The sequence below is a fragment of the Papio anubis genome, chromosome 4 (genome assembly GCF_008728515.1).
Source record: "Papio anubis isolate 15944 chromosome 4, Panubis1.0, whole genome shotgun sequence".
NCBI classification, from domain to species: Eukaryota; Metazoa; Chordata; class Mammalia; order Primates; family Cercopithecidae; genus Papio; species Papio anubis.
Window position 1 is genome coordinate 177,299,531 of NC_044979.1, and position 25,453 is coordinate 177,324,983.

At 49.7% G+C, this 25,453-nt stretch overlaps 1 protein-coding gene across 4 annotated transcripts in view; it reads right to left on the reverse strand.

The window, feature by feature from the left end:
- Positions 1-21,378, reverse strand: part of PRDM15 (PR/SET domain 15) — a 75,035-nt gene extending 53,657 nt beyond the window's left edge. For 2 of the 4 annotated variants that reach the window (XM_021935494.2, XM_021935493.2), the window contains exons 1-3: positions 21,172-21,378; positions 1,125-1,170; positions 379-472 (exon numbers count right to left, since the gene is read on the reverse strand). In XM_021935494.2, the coding sequence (XP_021791186.1) occupies positions 379-472; positions 1,125-1,170; positions 21,172-21,273 (242 nt within the window). In that variant the 5' untranslated portion in view covers positions 21,274-21,378. The remainder of the gene's footprint in view (positions 1-378; positions 473-1,124; positions 1,171-21,171) is intronic. The other 2 variants (XM_021935496.2, XM_021935495.1) reach the window with 2 other exon arrangements.
- Between the last annotated feature and the right edge of the window lie 4,075 nt (positions 21,379-25,453).

A 25,453-nucleotide genomic window follows, 5' to 3' on the forward strand; every position in this document is an offset into this window, starting at 1 on the left:
CCAAGACCTGGAATGCAGAGAAGCCAACGAGCAGACCTCCAGCTTGGCCACTGGTGTTCAGCACATCAACCACCTTGGCCAGTCCATTCTTCTGCAGCCTCCACAATGTGTCAGGAACAGCTGGGCTCCAGCTAAGAACCCTGGAGTGGATCAAAGAAACTCACTCTGGAGCTTCGAAGTGCGTGTTTTGGCGCATCCCGGCAGCAAGGCTGCTCCGTTCACAGAGGGAAGGGAATCGCTGGCACTCACTCAGAGTGCCTCTGTTCTCCCTCGGGCTCCTTCCTCCCCGTGTGCAGACACGAAGGCTGCTAGGCTCCTGCCGCAGCTGGCATATGGACAGGCCCGGGACCGTGAAAGCAGCTCACGGCGGTCACTCACCTTGCCCTGCTTAACACAAAGGAGTCTTTGACCATGACCACTGGGCCTAGCTCAGGACATTCGGAGTCGTGGTACTGGCTGCAGTCTTCACACCCTGCAAGCAGACATCCGAGCATTAGAGCACCCAGGGAAGGAGACACGCAAAGAACACAAACCTGGGAAATGGGGACCCTGGCCCCCTGAGGGTGACCCAGAGTCATGAGACACATGCATCCGACACCACAAAGACAAGCAAGGGAGGGTGCATTGGATGGCACGAGGCCTGTGTCCCGAAGGTCTCCGTCAGTGCTCACGCACACATGAGGAGTGCAAAGGCAGGACACGCCTCCAGGGAAAGCGCCAGCTCCGCCGCACACCTGAAATCAAGCACCGTCACCTCCACGGTGACGAAGACCAAGACCCTCCCCAAAGAATGAGCATAAATGAAAATGGCCAATGTTAGCGGGTTCATGATAACTCTAATACACTTCCCTCCTGCCTAGTCCTGGATTACTTTTCTGGACCAAGTGCTACCCCCTGCAAAGTGCCCTCGGCCAGGAGTTCTGAGAAAGGTGGTCCTATTAAAACCACACCCCTGTAAGTGCACTGCTTAGGAAATAAATGGTTCGTGGGGAAAATTTAAATACACAACTTTTCTATATTATAAAAACCAAATGTGGACATGGCTTTGCCTAGACAGCAAACGCCATGCCCATCTGTGTTCTATGACATAGGGCTGGTCTCGGACAGGTCCCCAGGCCACTTACAGATGAACATGATCTCTTCGCTCCCATCTTCAGCCATCTCTGACACCTGTCAGGATACAAGAGAGGCTCATTACCAAATACCAAAATACTCTTACCAAAATACTTTTTTTTTTTTTTTTTTTTTTGAGATTGAGCTCCCTCTGTTGCCCAGGCTGGAGTACAGTGGCACAATCTTGGCTCACTGCAACCTCTGCCTCCCAGGTCCAAGTGATTGTCCTGCCTCAGCCTCCTGAGTAGCTGGGACTACAGGTATGAATCCCGGCTAATTTTTGTATTTTTAGTAGAGACAGGGTTTCACCATGTTGGCCAGGCTGGTCTCAATCTCTTGACCTTGTGATCCACCTGCCTCGGCCTCCCAAAGTGCTGGGATTACAGGTGTGAACCACTGCGCCTGGCCTCTTACCAAAATAATGTTTAAAGACAATTCCTACTAAGGGCCTCCTCCAGCCAGTATAGGGACATTACGTGGTGCTCTAAAGAGAGCACACAGTGGGGTCTCCTCTTATTGTGGGATGGGGCTGGGGTCCCTGAAACACCTTCTCACCTCAAATAATGTTATTTTTAATAAAAGCAATGGATTTGAACAGCCTCGTGAACTCAGATTTTCATCTTTTCATATTAGCCATAAATTACCATTTTAAAAACAAATATATCACCTTTTTGTGGTGACAAGGTCTTGCTCTGTCACCCAGGCAGGAGTGTAGTGGCGAGATCACAGCTCACTGCAGCCTCTACCTGCTGGGCTCAAGCAATCCTCCTACCTCAGCCTCCCAAAGTGCTGGGATTATGGCACGAGTCATCGTGCCCACCTATATCACCATTTTTAAAAAGCCAGTTGTCACTTTTTTCCCCCTCACTCACTGGGCCGTGAATTCCTCAAGGTCGGGTATGTGTAATGCAACGTTTTTTCTACAGTTCCTAACCTATGGCTGGTGCCCCATAAACACTCGTTTCTCTGGGGACTAAATAAATGCGTGATGTTGTGGAGGACTCTCGTGCTCCCACATAAGCTGTTATCAGATCCAATAATTCTATTCCCTATCCATCCTTGAGGTTCACCTCCATAAACACTTGCATAGTGGGTAGATGAGCACAAACTGACACCCACACACACATGTATTTACAGGGTGATCTAGACATCGTTCACTCCTGGGCTGTAAAATGGAAATAAAAACACCCACCTCATGCAATTTGGGAGGAGCATAAAGCGAGATACACACAGTATATGCTACCGAATAATCATTCCTCCTCTGCCCACCCCCATTCCCAACTGTGCCCATTGGCACGTCCTTCCTGCATCCTGCTTCTCTGATGCCCGCTGCTGGTGGTTTAGGAAAGGATGCATGCTGGCACTTCTTGAATGCTGATTCCACACGCCCTCCACCCCACTCATCCCCAGCAGCTTGAAGGGTGAAAAGCAGACCATGCAAAACCCATATGGAAACACAGTCACTGAACATGCGTGTTTGAGAGCAGTGTGGGGTTGAAAACTTCAAGTTAGGAGAGTGAATTAGCTACGAGGAAGTGAGGCAGAGGAGAGCGAGTTCCAATTTGCCCTTAAAATGCCAGAAATAACCAGGGGCGTGAAATTTTCTCCCAGAAGAGCACTGTATCTTCTTTTCCTGGGAACACGCATTCATGTTCAACGGTCTCTCACGCGGCTCCAGCAAGTCTGACTCAGTTTCACAGCCGCATTCGGCCTCGCCTGCCCCAGTTCCTGGGCACCTCGGCGCAAATAGGGACCAGTCTGGGATGGGGGCTCAGCTGGGCAGTGAACAGGAGATGAATAGGGGCAAAGGGCAGAAGAAACCCAGGCTGGGGTGGGTAGGGGCATGCTTTCATGAGTTGCTGCTGTGCTGCTGGAGGTGTAGGACCTGTGTGCCCCCTGCAGGAACTCACGCCACTCATGGTCAGAAGCTTGGGCAATGGGAACGATAGACCTTAAGAGGCTCCCCACACTGTGGTTAGATCACCGCAGAATACAGAGTCCCAACAAAGGTATTGGAATCGGAGTGGGAGGATGGCGGGAAGTCGTCCTGGCCTTGCTTACTTGGGAACCTGCATGAATCCCCTGAGGCCTGGCGTGGCCGCCTCTCCCCGGGGCAGACCTTGCCTCTGGCCTCCACCTCTCACAGACTGCCCACCCCCCAGGTGCCCCCAAAGAAGATCCCCTCTGAACGGAGCTGCTGGGAAAGGAAACCCAGAAGAGGGAGGCGAGGGAAGCAGGAGAGCAGGGTTTTAGCCTCCTGTGCTACACTCTGATTCTATGTAAATGTCTGAGTCCTGGCAGTAAGGGTCCTGATTAGCAGCATCTGGTCCCCATCACATGGCCTCTCTAAAACGGCTCCTCTGGGCCCAGGATCAGAGACCACAGCCACCCTGGGCTGCAGATCAGGCCTGAGTAATGGAGCATCTTCAAAGTCTTTGCTGTCTTAGCAAAAATCTCTTTAACACTCAGAAAGTGCCTTTGTAGAAGGGGAAGTGTGGTCTCCAGACCGCTAAGGCACACAAGACACCCCAGAACAAGGCACACAGGAAGTACTGTTTCAGGGAAAAGGAGAGGAAAAAAGAACTAGAAGTTTGAGATCCCAGGCAAGCGCGTGGCTCAGGTCTGTAAACCCAGCACTCTGAGAGACGAAGATGGGCAGATCACCTCAGGTCAGGAGTTCGAGACCAGCCTGGCCAACATGGTGAACCCCATTTCTACTAAAAATACAAAAACTAGGCTGGGCGTGGTGGCTCATGCCTGTAATCCCAGCACTTTGGGAGGCCGAGGCAGGCGCATCACGAGGTCAGGAGATCGAGACCATCCTGGCCAACATGGGGAAACCCCATCTCCACTTAAAAAAAAAAAAAAATTAGCCAGGTGTGGTGGCGGACGCCTGTAGTCCCAGCTACTCAGGAAGCTGAGGCAGGAGAATGGCGTGAATCCGGGAGGTGGAGCTTGCAGTGAGCTGAGATTGCGCCACTGCACTCCAGCCTGGGTGACAGAGCAAGACTCCATCTCAAAAAAAAAAAAAGAAAAAAAACTAGTCAGGCACAGAGGTACATGCCTGTAATCCCACCCCCGGGAGGCTGGGGCAGGAGAACGCTTTGAACCCGAAGTGAAGTTGTGGTGGGCTGCGATCACGCGGCCTCTGCACTCCAGCCTGCGTGACCAAGTGAGATTCTGTCCAAAAAAAAAAAAAAAAAAAAAAGGGCCGGCACAAGTGGCTCACGCCTGTAATCCCAGCACTTTGAGGCCAGCGGTGGATCAAGGTCAGGAAATCGAGACCATCCTGGCTAACATGGTGAAACCCCCATCTCTACTAAAAATGGCTGTAAAAAAATTAGCCGGGCGTGGTGGCGGGTGCGCCTGTAGTCCCAGCTACTTGGGAGGCTGGGAGGCAGGAGAGAATGGCATGAACTGGGAGGCAGAGCTGCAGTGAGCTGAGATCGCACACTGCACACTCCGCCAGGGCTTAACACATGGTGACTCTCAAAAAAAAAAAAAAAGTTCAAGATCCCCCTATCTCAACAAACAATCCTGGGAAGACTCACCTTACATCAGTGATTTCAAAATGTGGTCTCTGAACCAGGAACTAGCAGTGCCAGCATTGCTTGGGAACGTCTCAGAAATGCACATCCTTGCCTCCCACCCCTAGACCTGCTGAATCAGACTTGGCAGAGGGCCCTGCATTCTGCTTGCAAAGCCCTCCAGGTGGTTCGGATGCAGCTCAAGTCTGAGAACCACCGCTTTGCCTGAAAATCTCTTTAAAATTTCTATGACTACTACTACAAAAACTAACTAAACGTGACCGCCATCACAAGAAGACCACAGTAATAATATCAGGAAACCACACTTATCACAAACGTCAATGAAGCTCAGACCAGGACCATCTACATCTAACCTGGTGGTAAATGGGAAATGAGGGGTGACTTCAGACAAATGTTCCTTATACGGAACGCTCAGTGAAGAAAACTGTTAAAAACAACTTTGAAAAAGAAGCCTAAAGTGACAGACTCTGTCTCCCTGACTTCAAACTTCATTATCAAGCTACCGTCAAAAAACTCTGATACCGGTGAGAAGGTGAACAGAGATCAATGGAACAAAGCAGACAACCCAGAAACAGACCTAAACAAACACGCCCAAAGCTTTTTTTTTTTTTTTTTTGAGATGGAGTCTTGCTCTGTCGCCCAGGCTGGAGTGCAGTGGCGCGATCTCAGCTCACTGCAACTTCCGCCTCCCAGTTCAAGTGATTCTCTTGCCTCAGCCTCCCGAGTCGCTGGGATTACAGGCATGTGCTACCACGCCCAGCTAACTGTTATATTTTTAGTAGCGATGGGGTTTCACCATGTTGGTCAGGAGGGCCTCGATTTCTTGACCTCGTGATCTGCCCACCTCAGCCTCCCAAAGTGCTGGGATTACAGGTGTGAGCCACCGTGCCCGGCCTGCATTTTTTTTACAAAGACAAAAGCGGATTGGATTTTAAAGTCCAACTGAGGAAGGGCAACCATTTCAGCAGATGGTGCTGGAACAACTGGGCATCCACAGAGAAAAAAATGAACTATAACCTCATATCTTATTAGAAAATTAACTCAAAATGGATCAGTCTTAAAACATAAAATATTAAATAATAGAACTTAGAAAAACAGAGAAAATCTTTGGGCTCTAGAGCAAGCCACAGTTTTTAGACTTGTCACCAAAAACACAATCTATAAAAGGAAAACCATTTGCATCTTCATTCAGAAGGCAACAGTCAACCCAAAAACCAACATGTCAAAAGTAAACATCTGGACTCTCCTGACAGTCTCTCTGCCCCCACCTCCTGCATCTTAGGTCGCGGTTGTCAGAGAGACCTGGAACCGCGGTGACCTCTCTGGCCTCCCTCTCACACCTGCCCATCACACCAACTACCTACAGCCCCCGTTATTACCTCCCTTTACTACCTCCCTTAGCCACACCCCACTTTCTCCCACCTGTAAGGCTGCAAGGGTCTCCAGATAACTCTTCCTCCTCTGCCTGGGCCACCAACCCATTTTCCACACTGCAGAGCGGTTCTTCTAGAACATAAATCCAATCACATCGCTTGCCAGCCTGAAGCTTCATCGGCTTCCCACTGTCCCAGGAAGAAACCCCGAACTCCTACACACAACCAGCCACTGCCTTTCTCAGCAGCCTCCTCACCCCACCCCCACCGTCTCTAGCCACACTTCCCAGAACGCCAAGCCACTGCCCTCGGTAGCCTTCTCACCCCACCCAACCCCACCCTCTCCAGCCACACTTGCCAGAACGCCAAGCTGGGTCCTGCCTCTGGGCCTTTGCACATGCTCGCCCCATGGCTGGACCTCTCCCCAGCCCTCTGCCATGCCTGCTCACTCCTCAGTCTTAGCTTAGCTTCACTTCTTCGGGGAGGGTCTCCCTGATCCACCTGTCCAAAGTGTGGCATGTTTTCCAAAAGTGCTCTGTGATTTCCTTCACAGCACTGTCACCCGTGTGGCCATGCCTGTGTGTGACTGATCTCATGTCTCTCTCCCACCACACTTCAAGGGCCAAGAGGGCAAGACTTGTAGCAGCCTTGTACAGCAGAATATACTTGGACCCTCCTCAGCACCGGCACACGGGACAGGCTGATGTCTGGTAAGAGAATCGGCCACTTCCTGGTACACCCCATAACACACCCCAGGCTGCGGACGCGAGGTCTACCCCAGGCACAGCCACTTCCCCTCAGTCCACCACGGGGGTTCTACCATCTTTCAAGACAGAGCCCTAACCTCACCCTCCCAGACACCTTCCTCCCTTCAGTTACTCTCACCTCCTCCGTGACCCCCCCAAAAAGTTGACTCTTCCAAAACCACTATCTCAGCTTCACATAATGTCATGCACATGGTCTGTTTTTTCTACTAGATTTATTTTCTTTCATTTTACTTTGAGACAGGGTTACTCTGTCACCCAAGCTGGAGTATAATGGTCCCATCACAGCTCACTATAACCTCACACTCGTGGCCTCCTGTGATCCTCCGGCTTCAGCCTCTCAAGTAACTGGGACTACTGGCATGCACCGCTATGCCCAGCTAATTTTTAAAATTTTTTTGTAGAGATTTGGTCTCACTATGTTGGCCAGGTTGGTCTCAAACTCCTGGCCTCAAGCAATCCTCCTGCTTCAGCCTCCCACTTCAGATTACAGGTATGAGCCCCCACGTCTAGCCTCTATTAGATCTTTTTTTTTTTTTTTTTTGAGACGGAGTCTCGCTCTGTCGCCCAGGCTGGAGTGCAGTGGCCGGATCTCAGCTCACTGCAAGCTCCGCCTCCCGGGTTCACGCCATTCTCCTGCCTCAGCCTCCCCTCTATTAGATCTTTAACCATGAAAGACAGAAGCTTAAAACTGACTTTTCCACTTACTCCCTTCGTCCAGTTCTTATGTACTTTGTATGTAGTACCCCACGTACAAGAAAGCCCTGATAAATCTTTTGACCTGACACCTTCACCTCCAGATAATTAAGAGTGGTTGGAAAGTTCCAAATGTTTTGTTTGCACAAGTTATGCCAAGAAAGTTCAAAAGTTTAGTTAGATTAGCATTAAGATCTGGAAGAGAAATTTTCCATGTTCCATATAAAAAGTGATTTTAAACTTTTATATTGTTTTTTGATATTTACAAAGCACCTGCTAGGTGCAAGGTTCCAATGCTACCACAACGACCTGTGCTTGGCCTCTGACATCCCTGGCCCACGACAGGAGGTGGCCCCGGCCTGGGGTCTTTCTCCATAGTGGCCTCCGGGGACCACCCTGGTCTGGCGTTGGCCAGGCCACTGCCTTCCCTCCACTTGACACTAAGCCTGTCTATGGGTTTCCAGGTTCACGTACTTGAAAGTAAGTTCAAATAAAGCCTGTGCTACTGAAGAAATCTTGCAAGGAAACAATGTGGTTCTTGGAATCTGCAGCCTGGCACCCACAAGAATATCTTATCAGCTCAAATAAAACGAAGTCCAATTCTTGTCCAGATATTCGAGGGACACCTGCCATGGGCAGCTGGTGTTGAAGGGTTGTTCATTTGGGGCAGCAGAACGAGCACAAGCTTCTCCCCTTCCACACACGCCACACAACAAAGGGTGCGACCGTGGCCTGCACAGGGGACGCTAGAGAGGGCTGGTAGAGCCCAGATCTGGCTGGACCACCTGACCTGCATCCTGATTCCTGGGGAGAAGCCAGAACACCTCCACTCCCTGGGGAGACCCTATCCACTCCCTTCTCAGTACAAAGGGGGAAAGGTCTAGAACAAGGAATCTGACCTTTCTGTTGTTACCAGATGGGTGTGCCCCACCAGGTTCAACCACAACCTGCTCACCTGGGAGAGTAACCTCCCCAGGCAGGGCTAAGGGAGCGGGGACTCCTTTCTGTGCTGAGCTCTGAGATGTGGGGAGATGCCAGACACCCTCAGCTCAGAAAGCCCAGAAACCTCACTGACTATCTGAGTTTTGCACAGATTTTCTATTCACACACAGAGTGACCCTGCAGAAAGCAGCCACTCAGGGGCCTCTGCTGCGCCGGTAGTCAAACTCCGCGAAACGGAAAGGAGTTAAGACGCAACTCCTTTCCACTCTAGCCCTGACCTCCTCTGTTCACAATCTTCCCCAGGGCTGGGGCCGGATTTTCCTGGCTCCCCCAGGAAAAGTTTTGTGCAAAGGGTCCTGAAAGCAGTGAAAGGAAAGCAAGCTGAGCTCTACACACTACAGCAGAACAGGTGAAACAAACATGTTGAAAGGACAGAGTCTCACCATGTTGCCCAGGCTGGAGCGCAGTGGTTTTTCACAGGTGCGAACATAGCGCACTACAGCCTCAAACTCCCGGGCACAAGCGACCCTCCTGCCGCAGCCTCCGCATAGCTGGGAGTGCAGCCATTGTGCCCAGCTTGAAACACAGTTTTGAGAATTATTTATTAATGTGAACTGCAAGGGCTGAGGAGGTTTAGAAAAAGCTACTGGTTTGGAAATATTGGGAAACGAAAGCTTCACGATTTTTTTTTTTTTTTTTTTGGTGAGACGGAGTCTCACTCTGTGGCCCAGGCTGGAGTGCAGTGGCCGGATCTCAGCTCACTGCAAGCTCTGCTCCCGGGTTCCCGCCATTCTCCTGCCTCAGCCTCCCAAGTAGCTGGGACTACAGGCGCCCGCCACCTCGCCCAGCTGGTTTTTTGTACTTTTTAGTAGAGACGGGGTTTCACCGTGTTCGCCAGGATGGTCTCAATCTCCTGACCTCGTGATCCGCCCATCTCGGCCTCCCAAAGTGCTGGGATTACAGGCTTGAGCCACCGCGCCCGGCCAGCTTCATGATTTTAAAAGACACATGTCTAGAGAAAATGTTCTCCATCTCTACAATTTTGTCATTTCGAGAATGTCACATAGGCCGGGCATGGTGGCTCAAGCTTGTAATCCCAGCAGTTTGGGAGGCCAAAGTGGGTGAAACACCTGAGGTCAGGACCAGCCTGGCCAACATGGCAAAACCCCATCTCTACTAAAAATACAAAAATTAGCCAGGTGTGGTGGTGGGAGCCTGTAATCCCAGCTACTCGGGAGGCTGAGGCAGAAGAATCACTTGAACCCGGGAGGTGGATGCTGCAGTGAGACGAGATCCACTCCAGCCTGGGCAACACCGTCTCAAAAAAAAAAAAAAAAACAACAAAAGAGTGTCATATAAATGAAATCAGACAGCCTGTGACCCTTAAGACTGGCTTTTTCTAACTGAAATAATACCCTTGAGATCCTTCCAGGATGTTGCCTCAATGAAAAGCTCATTCCTTTATATTGCTGAATAATATTCCACGGTTCGAGTGCATTACTGTTTGTTCAGCAATTCACTCGCTCACGGAAGGACACTTGGGGTTTTTTCCACGTGGGGCTGTCACAAATAAAGCTGTTAGGAGCAATCGTGTACAGGTTTTTTTGTACATACGTTTTCATTTCTCTGAGATAAATGCCCAGGAGTGCAACGACTGGGGCATCTGTTAGGAGGATGTTTCGTTTTTTAATAAACCGACAGGCTGTTTTCCAGAGAGGCTGCAGCACTTTGCACCTCCCGCCAGCGACGCAGGAGAGATCCAGTTTCTCAGCGGCCTGCCCAGCATCTGGTGGGGTCACTACGTTTTATTTTAGCCATTCCGGCAGATATGAAGTGGTGTCTCCTTGTGGTTTTAATTTGCATTTCCCTAGTGGCTAAAGACGCTGAACATCTTTTCCCGTGCTTGTAGGCCACATGTATTAATATCAATAAATCTTCTTCAGTAAAAGGTCTCTTCACATCTTTTGCCCATTTTCCTTTTCCTTTTTTTTTTTTTTTTTTTTTGAGATGGAGTCTCGCTGTGTCACCCAGGCTGGAGTACAGCAGTGGCATGATCTCAGCTCACTGCAACTTCCGCCTCCCAGGTTCAAGCAATTCTCCTGCCTCAGCCTCCAAGTACCTGGGACTACAGGTGCCCGCCACCACGCCTGGCTAATTTTTGTATTTTTAGTAGAGATGGGGTTTCACCACATTGGCCAGGCTGGTCTTGGACTCCTCACCTCGTAATCCACCTGCCTCAGCCTCCCAAAATGCTGGGATTCCAGGCATGAGCCACCGCGCCCGGCCCTTTTGCCCATTTTCTAGTTGGACTGACAGCGTTATTTTACAGTTGTGTTTGAGAGTTCCTTATCTGTATATCTAGATGCTTTGTGGCGTGTAGTTTGCAAGTATTTTCTCCCTGTCTGGGCTTGTCTTTTCATTCCTCCCACTCCCAGTTTAAGGGTCTTCTGCCGAGCAATGGTTTTTCATGTTGTTGAAGTCTAAAGGATTGACTTTCCCTTTCACAGACTACGCTTCTGGTATCACATCTAAGACTTATCTTTGCCAAGCCCAAGGTTCCAAAGACTTTCTCCTGTGTTTCTTAGAAAAGTCTTTGTTTTTAAGAGGGAATCTCATTCTGTGACCTAGGCTGGAGCGCAGTGGCGTGATCTCGGCTCACTGCAACCTCCACCTCCAGGGCTCAAGCGATCTTCTTGCCTCAGCCTCCTGAGTTGTTAGACTACAGGCACACATCACCGGCTATTTTTTTTTTTTTTTTTTTTGAGACGGAGTTTCACTGTTGTTGCCCAGGCTGCAGTCCAATGGTCTGATCTCGGCTCACCACAACCTCCGCCTCCCAGGTTCAAGTGATTCTTCTGCCTGAGCCTCTGGAGTAGCTGGAATTACAGGCATGCACCACCATGCCTGGTTAATTTTACATTTTTAGTAGAGACAGGGTTTCTCCATGTTGCCAAGGCTGGTCTTGAACTCCTAGGCTCAAGCTATTTATCCACCTCGGCCTCCCAAGTGCTGGAATTACAGGCGCGAGCCACCACGCCCAGCTAGTAAAGTCTTACAATTATACATCTTACATTTAAATCTGTTATCCAATCTGAATTAATTTTTATATAAGCTGAGAGGCTGAGGCTGAGGTCAACCTTTTTGTCTACAATGCCCCCTGGCCTCGGCACTGCTGACTGGCTACTGCGTCCCTGTCAAAGCCGGGTGCCCACACTTACGTGAGTCGATGCCTGGGTCTCCCTTCTACTCCACTCGTCTCTCCAGCACCACCACACTCGGCGGAACCCAGTCAATGCAGTCTTGATGACTGTAGCTTTAATCAAGTCTCAAAGCTGGGCAGAATGGTTCCTCCCACTTTATTCTTCTTTTGCAAAATTGTTCCAGCCATTCTATTCTAGTTCCTTTGCCTTTCCATATAAACTTTAGAACAATCTTGGTTTAAGCCATAAAAATTCTTGCTAAGATTCACATATGTAATTTTAGTAACATTTTATTAATCCAGTACACCCAAAATATTATGTCAACATCTATTAATATAAATATACAAAAAATACAACATAAAAAAGTATTAAGGAATTTTTTCATGCTAAGCCTTAGCAATCCAGTGTGTATTTTACCCTTTCAGCTGATCTTAATTTGGACCAGGCACATCTCAAGTGCTCAGAAGCCAGCCCTGGTCTAGAGGCTCAGGGAATTTTTGTTGAAGCAGAAGGAACATCTTTCCCACTGGGCACATGCCCTTGTAACAATATTAAAAGCACTCAGGGAAAACCCACTAACGGAAAAAGCAAACATACTTTCAAAAATATGTGCCGCAGAACTGTCCTGAAAGATGCTGTGCGTGGGCTTCGGGGGGCTAGTGGGTGGGTGGAGAGGGACTCTGGCTAAGTCAATTTGTGACACCCTGCAGATTCCCACTCTGGAGTCACGACATACACTGGCACAGGAGAGGCCCCGAAAAGTCCTTTAACAAAAATATCTGCTGAGATGTGTTCTGTCCAGCAGGTTCCCAAATTTATCTGGGCAAAGAGCACCTTTTGCACACGCTGATGAACGTGCTAAAGAAGGATGGTCCAGACTGCAGACTCCTGGGGTCAGCAAAGGGGCAGGGCCTGGCTTTGCTACAAGAGGACTAGCACCAGACCCAGGGTGTGAGTCTGCCTCTGCTGTTTACCAGATGAGAGAGACCTCAGGTGAGTTATGGTCCCTCCAAGGGCCTCAGTTTCCTCACCTTACAATAAGAGGTGGCCTAGTACTCACCAAGTCCCTTTCAGCTGGCACAACTTCCAAATTTCAGTTCATTGTTACCATCTCATAAAATAGTGTTAAAACACAGATACAGACATGCAGATAAAACACACATACAGATGGGCAGACAGGTTTTTCACCTGGCCTCCAAGGCTGTGATGAAATGGCACAACATTCCTCAATACAGCAACCATTCCTCACTGCCTGCTGCCCAGCAGTTAAGATGCATGCATTCTGCAAGCCGGCGGTAACTCCCTTTCTTTCTCATCTTATTTTTCATTAAATACGATGCGTTCTTCCAGCCTCATCCAGGGGTTTCACATGCCCCAGGAGTGTTTGGGGGACTCTCCTTGGCCCTCCACTCCCCCAAACCACCCTCCTCCTGCACCACCACCTCTGCCTCTGCCTGGGGTCACCCTCCCTGTCACTGTCCCTCTTGAGCAGCAGCTGCCATTGTTAAAGCCACAGGCTGTCCCTGTCTGAGCCCATATCCTTCCTCCCCTACTGGAGTGAGCCCACCAGGAGGTAGGGCAGGATTGCAGTCGCAGGCCTCACAGGGCTCAGTGGCTCAGTGTAGGACACCTCACTGCCTAGAGACGTTTCCAAGAGCTGCTCACTGACCCTCTAGTTTCCAATCTGGGACCTGTAGGCCAACGGTGGGTCACGAAAGTAGACATAAGAAGCCCACCGTCCCTCTCCACATGTCTTGAAACATGACAGAAACTAACAGTGGTCCTCTGCTGTTACCACTGACAGCCAATCAGCAGCCTCCTTCCTGGGGATGGCTGAGTTTTCTTTCGTCACCTCTCCAGCACCCAGGCTCAGGACATGGGGACACATGGGTGCTCTGACCAGCCCTGCTGAGAACAGCCTCTCCTGCAGCATGCCGGCCTCCACCTACGCAGCAGCGCACACCTATGTGACCAGAACCCCCCTCTGGCCCAGCCCTGCCCATCTGCAAGGAAAGCCCCAGGATACAATGGAACATCGGCCCTTTTATTTCCAAGTCTTTCTTTTTGTCTTCTCTAAAATAAAGCAAATAGCTATTACATAGCTAGAAATAGTACAAGGTTTTCTTAAGAGTATTTCTTTTATGATTTATTCTCTTTTCTCACTTTCTGAACCTCTTGGTTTCATCCAAATGGGATCTATATAAATAGCTTTAAAACACAAAAAGTGCCCCTTCCCCCTTCCCCATTTGCTATCCCATTCCCCAGGGCAGCCATTCAAGCCTCTTTCTGCTGTATCTGCTTCTACACCTCAAAATAACACGCTCCTCTGAGATCCCTCATCTCTCAAAGTTGGATCTTGCATTTTTACTTCTTACAGGCAGATGAAGGGCTAGTTTTCTTACATTCTCTTCCCCCCCACCACTTCCCAGTATGATTATAGTTAAATCGATGTATATGACTCTGAAAATACTGGCTGCCTTAACAAGTTCATTATTAATACATTTTTTTCTTCAAAAGAAATAATGAAATGAATGAACTTAAACAACTTCATTATCAATAACTTTAATTCATTTGTTATATTTGCTTAGGCCTCATTTTTTATACTTTTATTTTGACATATAATCAATTGTACCTATTTATGGGGTACAAACTGATGCTTCTAATGGATAGTGATCAGATCAGAGGAATAAGCGTATCCATCATCTCAAACATGTATCATCTCTTTGTGTCGGACACGTTCAACATGCTGTGCACACATTTTGTTTGCTACTGTTGTGTGGGGCAGAGGCGGTGGTGCAGGAGGTCAGGGGCGGTGAGGGCCAAGGAGAGCACGAAATGCACACTCCTGGGCACGCGGAACCACTGGATTCAGCTGGAAGAAAGCACTGTATTTAGTGAGAAATAAGATTTGAGAGAGCGGGTTATAGCCAGTTTGTAGAAGAACTGTGCTAGGTGGCTTCATGTGCATGCAGCTTGTCTTTGCTGTGTGCAGGTTTTGTGTGCTGCTCGTGCACGCATTCTGTTGCTGGTGGTAGTAGGAGGGGAAGACACCCATGGCTACAACTTCCCGCACCCTGCGATTGCTTCTCCTTGCAGTTTTTCACCGGGTCAGACCAACAAGACGGACCAAGGGTTCCGCTGTGTTTCCTAGCACCTCCCCTCTTTGTCCCATGCCCTCGAGGTCTAACACAAGCTGCATCCTGGGCCTCCCCTTCCACATCAGCCTGAGGGCGCCTGGTTCTTTCTCCTGCACGTGAAGCTGTTTCCTGAGCCTCGTGACTCCCCTTTCCTTGGTCTGCTCCCTGGATCTGGAAAGCACATTTTCCTGTAGTTTCCCTAGCAGGGCGCATGGGGGTATAGCTTGCAGGAGGATTTGTCATGTCTGTGAATGTCCTTATTCTACCCTCACAACTCAACTGGGCTGCCTGGGTACACTGCCACTGGTCACTTTCCCTCTGAACGCCCAATGTCCAAGGAAGGACTCCATGGTCCATCAGCTTCCAGCATCGTAGCTGATGCATCTGGTATCTTTCGTGCCAGCAAATCTTCTGTGTGCAGCTCTCTACCTCCAGAATCTTTCGGAATTTTTGTTCTAGCTCTCATGACCTGCTTTGACGCTGTGTACTGACTGGCCTTCAACCTGGCACCATGCCCTTCAGCCCTACTGTTTTCTTGTACTGTTTATGATTTCTTCTCCGTTCTCACTTTCTGAACCTCTTAGTTTTTTTTTTTTTTTTTTTTTTTTTGAGACGGAGTCTCGCTTTGTCGCCCAGGCTGGAGTGCAGTGGTGCAATCTCCACTCACTGCAAGCTCCGCCTCCTGGGTTTACGCCATTCTCCTGCCTCAGCCTCCCGAGTAGCCGGGACTACAGGCACCCGCCACTGCGCCCGGCTAATTTTTGTATTTTCAGTAGAGACGGGGTTTCACCGTGTTAGCCAGGGTGATCTTGATCTCCCGACCTCGCGATCCGCCCGTCTCGGCCTCCCAAAGTGCTGGGATTACAGGCGTGAGCCACTGCGCCCGGCCTGAACCTCTTAGTTTCATCAAAGATGACATCTATACTTCTCATTTTCACATCTGGTTTTTTTAGAGGGAGAGAAAGGTGTGCACTCCGCCACATTAAAAATGGAAACTGTGCTGGGCACGGTGGCTTACACCTGTAATCCCAGCACTTTGGGGGGCCAAGGTGGGAGGATCGCTGAAGCCCAGGTATTTGAGACCAGCTTGAGTAACATGGAGAAACCCCATCTCTACAGAAAACACAAAAATTAGCCAGGCATGGTGGCACTGTAGCCAGGCATGTAGGCCTGTAGTCACAGCTACTCGGGAGGCTAAGGTGGGAAGATTGCTTGAACCCAGGAGGTAGAGGTTTCAGTGAGCCCAGGTTGCAGTGAGACGAGATGGAGATCGCACCACTGCCCTCCAGCCTAGGTGACGAAGCAAGACTCTGTCTCTGTCTCGGAAAAAAAAAAAAAAAAAAAAAAAAAAACTGAGGTAGTGTAGACTCTACCACACTGATGGCTGCTCTAACTGGCTGTCCTGTGTTTACTTAACAACAACAAAAAAAAAGGTTGGAGGACTGATTCCTACTTAATGATGAGGCTTGTGTGACCCTAGAGGGCTTGGATGGTGGAGAGGCTGTGAGTGCTGGTTTAGCATATTTTAAAAAGCAGAGAGAATGAGAACAGGCAGAGAGCAAAGCCTGGAGAAGTCAGATGTGCTGGGGGATAGGGACCCAGGGAGACGAGAGGAATCCAGATGACAGGACCAGCTAACAGTCAGAGTTGAGGCAGCCTGCTCAGAACAAGGACCCTGTTAACCTCTTGCCTAACGTGGTGCTAAAATAACATTTATGGTTTTGGTCACAATAAAAGACAAACCTACTATAACTAAGTAGCATATATATATACACATAATTTGAAACTTACAAAAGACCAGAAGCCCAGAGGGTTGAGACACCGGAAACACCCCTTCTCAAAAGCAGACTCTGGTCCAGTGAGTGGGCAGTTAAGGTCCAACCACAGTTACTTCCTGCAGGCCCCACCCACATCAAGGATTAAGGACCCTGGACTCACAATGAGTTTGCCTCAAGCCGCATCGCTTAGTCAAGGTTTACTGATGATGCTTGCAATAGGTCAACACTCAGAGCTGTCAAGCGGAGACCTGGACCATGCTGAACACGGAGGTCGGTCAAACGGAGCCAGTAACAGACGGTGCATCTCAGGCAGAGAAAAGCATCTTCTCCGAGAAAGCCAAGCTCCAGTTTTATGTAAGTGTGTGGAAGCACGGAAGAGCTGAGCCGCCTGTGCTCATCAGACCCCACAGGCTTGGAGGACTCCAGGACAGGGTGCAGACCTCGGCTTCTCCTACTCCGAGCAGGATTCATGTAGGATGAGTGGCTTCAGCAGGGCCCCTGCCCAGTCCAAGCTCCTCTGTACCCTAAGTCATCCTTATTGCCTCCTCTGGAAACCCCTTCTGCCCTGGGGGGTCCCTCTCACTGCATGCTCCCTCCTAAGCCCCTCTGCTATCTGTACCTCCCCTCCAGAGCCTCCACAGGGGGTACCCCAAGCTGGCTACCTAGACCTCCCTCCCTCTAGATGCAGCACTTACCTGCCACCCCCAACTCCCAAGTCAGCATCCTGGCAGCCCCTCACCCTCCCCACGCCCCAGACGGTAGCTCCACCTGACACCTGGAACCAGGAGCAGCCAGGCTCTTCGAGTTTTGCCAGTATCCCCATGAAAATGTTTCCTAAAACGCTACTCCCTGCATCTCAGCTGACAGTATAAACTGTTCATCCCTGTTTCAAACAGCTGCAAGGGACATCATTTCCAGCACACTGTAAATACTGAAAATAAAACTGCCATGTCACTCTTGTAAACATACCTATTAGAATCTAGGCATGACAACGTGACAGCCACGGTCATCTATTTACAATGCACACGAGCAAGCTCTTCTTTAAGGCCGGAAAGTATACACTTCTTCCTCTAGGAACTCCTATTTGTGTTACTACAAAATGTAAACCCAACGTCATATATTCGTGCTTGAAATTACTCTATTGATTCACCCTCCTGTAACTTTCTGCAACACAAACATGCATATAAATTGAATTGTCTTGATTTTCTACAACCATAGGGTTGTGCTAACGTCTCCTGAATTATCACTGCAGTACAGTCACGTGTTGCTTAATGACAGTAATATATTCTGAGAAATGCATTGCTATGGGATTTTGTAGTCGTGCAAATATAATAGAGTGTACATACACAACCCTGGATGGTATAGCCTACTACATGCCTAGGCTATACGGCCCAGCCTACGGCTCCTACGCTACAAACCTGTACAGCACTTAACTAACAGAATACTGTAGGTACCTATAATATAATAGTAAGCATTTGCTTATCTAAACATAGAAAAGGTACAGTAAAAATGTGGTACTATCATCTTACAGGACCAGCATCATATATGTGGTCCACCATTGAACCAAATCTCCTTTTTGCGGTGTGACTACAATTGGAACCCCACTGATCGAAACAGAAAGAGTCTACATTTTGGTAAATCATCTTCTAACATAAAAGCTGTGTTTAATAGAAGAGAAAGAGTTTTTTTCCCCTAATCAGTTCACGTATCATGGACAAATGCTCACCTCTCTCCTTATTCCTCTTTCTAGAAATGTGAGCACAGAGAAGCTGGCTCCAGATGGGAGCAGAAGGGGCTTGGCCACAGCAGCATCTCCCAATGACACATCCTCTTGAGTTCTGAGCCTGAATTCATCAAAGATCAACTTGTCATCAGCGATCACCATGAACACCACTGGTGCAGAGGCTCCCGCAGCTGCTGCAGGCCTGTGACCCACGGGGGAGCCATTCCCCAGCACCCTTAAATCTGCTGGGACTCCCCCGCAGTTCCCACGCCCAACGGCCATGACTGCAAGAGGAGGGACCTTTCCTTAGGAGGAGCCTTTTGAGGAGTGGACGTGGCCCCAGAGCAGGGGCTTCTCCCACTCTGAGGGAGAGTTTGAAGATGTCCGGTCTACAGGGCCCGATTCCCTCAGGTCACCCCCACACCCAGGACACAGCTGTCAGCTGCACCTCAGTAAACAGCAGTTCCAGTCACCCACTATGCATTTCCCAACCAAACCAGCAGCAGGCCCGCCTGGCTCTGGAACTAGGCTCTGTCCTGCCCCATCTCCCCTTCTACCTCCGTGTTCTGTGGAGTGGAATCATGCAGGGCCTGGATTCCAGTGATGCCAACTCCATTCCCCACACACAGCCAAAAGATGCAGACTCTGCCCCGCCACTGCTCAAAGCCCCTCAGTGGCATCCACAAGGCACTCAGAATAAAATCTCTGCCTGGTGCATGGCCCCTGCTGCCTCACCTTCACGGCCACACTGGCCTGTCCCATCCTGGGCTCATCCCACCCCAGGGCCTCAGCATTTGCCAACATCTGCCTGGTGGGGGCAGGCACCACCCCACCCACGTCCACCAGAGGCTCCCTCACAGGACTATCTCCACTGTGGCCCCTCCTCCGACAGCCCCTTCTAGTCCCAGCCCCCAAGTACCCCAACCCCTGCCCACCACCTCCCTGCCCTCCTTCCTTTCTTCATGCTCTTCCCACCCCCTTACCTGAGAGTTTTAAGATTTTCTATCTATACCACCTCCCACCCCCTTGCCCAGAACATTAGGTCCACCAGGTGCAGCCCCCTCTCCATTCACTACAGCGTGGGGCACGTAACAGGTGCTCAGTAAACACTGGTGGAAAGAATGAATGAATGGCCGAATGAATGAATATCTGCACACACCAGCACTGTGAGGGGAGCTGAGCAGGGCCATCCACGCTTTGCAAATGAGGAACAAAGTCTGAAAAAGCATTTAAGTCACCGCGCACCATCCCAGCCTCTGAGCACACGGGTGGAAGACAGTTGCCTTAAATCTCCTTTCAATCTGCAAAATGGCAGGACTGTTCTTTCCCGGCCTTCTGCACCGATAATGACATCGAAAATGATATGAGAGCCACATCCTAAGTGAACAGACTCCTTTGTCAAATATAATTATTCTAAGACAAGCTAGCAGACTTCCAACCACAGTTGATTTTTAAATTTATTTATTTGTCTTCTGAAGAAATAACCGTCCTGCCTGCTTCCAAAATGGAACATATTAGTCTATTCTTTGCTGGTTACTTTGCTGCAAAAAGTATGAATCACAGATATAAGAAGAAAAACTATAAAACAAATTGGTGTTTTTCCTCTTGAAAATCTAAATTATAGAACTACTATTTCTTAATCGTTCACCGTGAGGCAGCGATGTCAGGAAATCTGGGGAAGGAGTGAAGCAGTGAAAACGTGGAATACGTGAAAATGTCCGAGCTTGAAACAAAATACGGTAGTGGTGTTGACATCACTGCATTCTCCAAGGAGAACTGTCATTGCTACCTTTTAAGGTTCATCACAAAAGCAGTGGCTCCTTTACATCTCACCCTTAAAAACACCTTCAGGAACCAAGCTGGGTTCTCCAAATTCACTTGAGTCTGGCTTAAGCCAATGTGGCTTTTTAAAAACGAGTGTTGGCAGCTTTAAATACACACATAGGTCCACGTGTCTCTGATCACACACTTGTTTCTACCGTTTTAAACTCCCTTTGGGGACTTGGGGGTGAGGGGCAATTTCTGAGCATTTGTAGGGGAAAAACCCCATCCACTACATTAGGAGCTTAAGAAAAAGGTAAATGGGAGATAACTCTAACCACCAGGTAGAAGTATTTATTTCCATGAGTTTTCATTTCTATTTTCACCTGTGTGAACACCGCCCCTCTCGTCGGAGGCCGCACGTGGCCCCCGTGCCCACCTGTCCGCGCGAGGCGGGCCTCACCTGAGCGGCCGGGCACGCCCCGTCCCCGCACGGCTACCCACCCCGGGCAGGTACGCGTCACCTGTCCATCCACCTCGCTACCTTCTCTCTGCCACCAAAAGCCTTAAAAAAAACAAGGCGCAGAGGGTCTGGGAGACCCCATCACCCGGACTCAGCTTCTCTAAACGCGGGGGTGGGGGTCCAGGGACCCTCCCGTGCCACCCGCATGGGCTGTACACGAGGGCGGGGGACAGCGACATCCCCGGGGCCCTCGGCGACGAGGCCGCCTGGGGGCGGGGACCGCGGGCCGGGGGCGGCGGAGACCCTGCGCCGCGCCCACGGGCGAATGGGGCCCGGCAGCAGCCCCGCGCCCTGGCAAATTGGCCTGCGGGGCAGGCATGAGGCTGGGCGGGCGGAGCTCGGCCAGGATGTGCCCGCGGCGGCGGACCCGGCGGCGGCGGCGCGGCAGGGCGATCCCGAGCGGCTCCGCAAACCGTTCGCTCTGACTCGACGCCACCGCCCTGCAGCCATGAAACAATGAAAGAAAGGGCCGGCATGGCGGCTGACTGGCGCATGCCAAGCGCCGGGCGGGCAGGCGGCGGGTCCGGCGTGGCGCGCCGGGCTCGCGGGGTGGCGACGCGACCGGCCGGCGGCGCGCGCTGGCGGGCGGCGGGCGCAGGGCCCGGAGCTTTACCTGCCTTTGGAATGTGCAGAGCGGGATCGGATCCGGACTCCGGGTTGCGATCCGCTCCGGAAACTGCGCAGCACCGGAAGCCGGGGGGCGGTGGCGGGGCATGGCGGGACTTGTAGTCCGCGGCCGGGCGCGAGGGGCGCAGGCGAGACGCTGGCGCGGCCGGGGGTCCCGCGGGTGGGACTGCGGGGCGCGGGCTGTGTGGACTGGGCAGCGGGCGCGCGCGGGGCGGGGCTGGCCGGAGGGAATTCCGCGCGCGGCCCCCGCCCACGTGGCACGGCTCCGCCGCCCACGCTCGCAGGCAGTTCCCTCCACCCCTCCCCGGACGCGTTTCTTGCGGGGTTGGGGAGTGGTGGCGGCGGATGGGTAGAGTGTTTCTCTAGAACAGGCCTGGGACTTGCCCCCATTCACGGTGACCTCTGGATTTGGCCGGCGGGGCCCTGGGACACGAGCTCTGTGCCCGCGAGGGGCCGGGAGGGGAGTCTGGCCGGGCGGGCTTCGCCACGCGACGGGTGAGCACGGGGCCAGCCGCGGGCCTGGCTCTCCATTCTTCCCTGGGGGCCTGTGTCGCCTCTCTTGACCCCCTCCACCAAGTGTGTGTGCCATCACAAAACGTGAGACGGAGAAGGGACAGACTTTTCACCTTAGTCCTGGCCGCCCACATTCAGAGTTCATTGCTGCCTGGCAAAAACCTCCATTCGTAAAGATAAGTGATGACCCAGGGAAAATGATTTTAAATTGATACCACAAAAGGGCTCGTTTCCCTCATGTATGTAAAACTCTTGTGAACCAATAAAAATATATATGTATATAGAAAAATGAGCAAAGTATATGGATGGACAGTTTGTAGGAAATTCAATGGTTCTTAAGCATATAAGCTATTCAACTACGCTGTAATAAGAGAAAAAACAAAGTCGCAGTGAGATCATTTTTATTAGATTAGCAAAGATTTTTTTAAACGTTTAATACCGCCTGGACAATATAGCCAGACCCTGTCTCTAAAAAAACTTAGCTGGGCTCGGTGGCACGTGCCTGTAATCTCAGCTACTCAGGAGGCTGAGGCAGGAGGGTCACTTGAGTCCCACAGTTTGAGGCTGCAGTGAGTTGTGATCGTGCCACTGCACTCCAGCCTGGGCAACAGAGTGAGACCCTGTCTCAAAAAAACAGGAAAAAAAAAAGTTTAATAGCATAATTTTGACTAGAGAAACAAGCTCTCTCCTTTGCTGGTAGGAGAATAAATTAGTATAGCTTCCGTTCAGATAATTTGTGGATATCCATAAAAATTCTAAATGCACGTAGCCTTTGACCCACATGCAGGAATGATGCCAGAGACGGACTCACTTGTATGAATGGCATATGTATAAAGGTTAGTCATAACTATGTGCCATCCCATGGGAAGTGTTGGATGCACCTGGGCACATACATAGGCTGCAACGCCAGGCAGCCGGAGACAGATTAGGCAAGTTGCTCTGTGAAGGCTGATTTATCTGCCTGGCCCAGCATTCTACAGTGGCTTCTGTGCTGCTCTACAGTAGGCCATCCCATGGCCCCCCAGACCTTTCTGGAGCATCCCCGGCGTCCATCGTCTCCCTGCTTGTCCCCACCTGGGACTTCACGCCTCCCTCCAGCCTCCTGTCCCTCAAGCCTGTTCCCAAGGCCTTCCGTACTCCATCAGACACTTCCCAGGTTTTCCACAACCTTCTCTGTATTCAGGTCTCCGCCCAACCCCACTCCCACCACCACCACTACAGCTAATGGACATTCCCTCTACACACGCACCTCCAGTGACATCACTCACTGTTCAAAAATGGCCAGATGACTGGTTCTCTAGGCCTCAGGACGTGAAATGGTCCTCGGCATATGTGAATAAAAGGTTGTTTACAGAAAAAAAGTGACAGGTCCATGGCAAGTGCAAATAACTGAAAGTAAACCAAAGACTTCAACATCCCCCAAGCCATTTCTCCTATTACTACATACAGCCCACGGCTGGAATTCACGTACACAAAGACATCTCATCTTCGAGAGGATTGTCAATGTGTCCGCTATAATCCTTCAGTGCAGTCTAGAAATAATACCTCTTAAGGCAGATTCAGCTCCAAAATTTAAAAAAAAAGAAAAGTTGTTGCTTAAAGTGTCAAATGTTCATTATTAACAACTAATGCAATATACAACTTTGAATAATGGGCAGAAAAAAAGAAAAAACAACTATAAAGGTGGTTATTGGGGAAAATGGGAAATGTGAACATGAATGGTGATACCAGATAATAGTATTGGATCAATGTTAAATTTCACAAGGGTGATCATTGTATTGAAAGTATGATAGCCGGTGCCATTCATTGTTCTCAGCAAATCGTTCTGAAGGATTTAGGGTGAAATATGATATCTGCAAACACGACAGAGACCGACAGAGAGCAGATACGGCAAAATTGGTGAAAGTAAGTGAAGGCTATATGGGTTGTTCCATAGGTTTGGAAAAAAAAAATGAGTTGAAAATTTAAAAAACAACAGACAAGAGTTTCCGTGGCTGTCAGTGAATTTCCTTGTGAACACTACTTACTTCTTCCTGAACAGACACTAGATGGGATTAAGATGTAATTAATCACTGAGGGCTACGCCCGCAGTCCTGTGGACGGCCTGCCTGCCTCAGATCAGTACTTTTCCAATTAGCATGTCTCCTTGGCTCCGGTTTTGTTATAATTTAAATACAAACCTACTCCTGTGCAAAGCATGATAGACATCCTTAATCACCTCTCCAGCCACCTCCAGCTTTTAATTAAAAAAAAAATTGACTAATTTTTCTCATAAAGAGGGAAGTCTGATCAGCAGCAAATAAGTTAATTCCTACTAAATATGAAACATTGACTCTCACTTCGCATTATTCTCACCCCAAACAGGCAGCATTCAAGTTCAAAAAACTTTAACTTTTTGATATTATCCTGGAAGAGTAATTGCTGACCTTATTCACTGGCAGTGGGCCTTATGGCACAGTGAATCACCAGGTTAGAGACACGTTTCACAGTTGCTTACATATCCACAAATTAGGGGATGATATATCAGGACAATTTAGTAGACCTTTATCATAGGAGTATGTAGATTTTTCAGAGAGTACTGTTGTGTGACTTGAATTTTAGTCTTGGCCCTGCCTCTGACTTCCTCAGTGATTTATCCTGGTTCCAGGGAAGGAGACCAGCCTTTTCCTCATGCTAATCTTTGGTGGTTTTTAAACATTTGTTTAACTCAACAAATAAAATGTATCATATGCCTGACTCTACTACACCAGTTTTTATATATATATAAAATTGTTAAAAATTTTTGGCCAGGTGCGGTGGCTCACACCTGTAATCCCAGCACTTTGGGAGGCCAAGGCTAGTGGATCACTTGAGGTCAGGAGTTTGAGACCAGCTTGGCCAATGTGGTGAAATCCCGTCTCTACTAAAAATACAAAAATTAGCCGGGCGTGGTGGCGGGCGCCTGTAATCCCAGCTACTCGGGAGGCTGAGGCAGGAGAATCGCTTGAACCTGGAGGAGGAGGTTGCAGTGAGCCGAGATCATGCCATTACACTCCAGCCTGGATGACAAGAGCGAGACAACCTCTAAAAATATATATATATATATGTATATATATACACACACACACATAGAGAGAGAGCGAGCGCGTGTGCGAGCGAGCGCCGTAGTCCTTAATCTCTCCAACTGACACAGGAGGAGCCAGAGACTCGCGGCTGTGAGCAGAGGTTCTCCAGGCAAACAACCAGCGCTGAAATTCTGGTGTAGCCAGCTGTCAGCTTGGGCAAGTTACTTAACCTCTCTGTGCCTCAGTTTCTTAACCTGTAAAGCTGAAATAGATCATGCCTCCTGGAGTTGTTTCAGAGAATATATGAGGCACTACATATAAAACTATTTTAAAAATTCTTGTCACATGGTGAGTGTGAAATTATTATTAGCTATTGTTGTGATCTCAAGTCTTTCTCTAACTTTATTTATTTATTTATTTGAGACGGAGTCTCACTCTGTCGCCCAGGTTGGAGTGCAGTGGCATGATCTCGGCTCACTGTAACCTCTGCCTCCCAGGTTCAAGCGATTCTCCTGCCTCAGCCTCCCAAGTAGCTGGGATTACAGGCATGCGCCATCACTCCTGGCTAATTTTTGTATTTTTGGTAGAGATGGGGTTTCACCATGTTGGCCAGGCTAGTCTTGAACTCCTGACCTCAGGTGATCCACCCGCCTTGGCCTCCTAAAGTGCTGGAATTACAGGCGTGAGCCACACTGTGCCTGGCCTTTTATT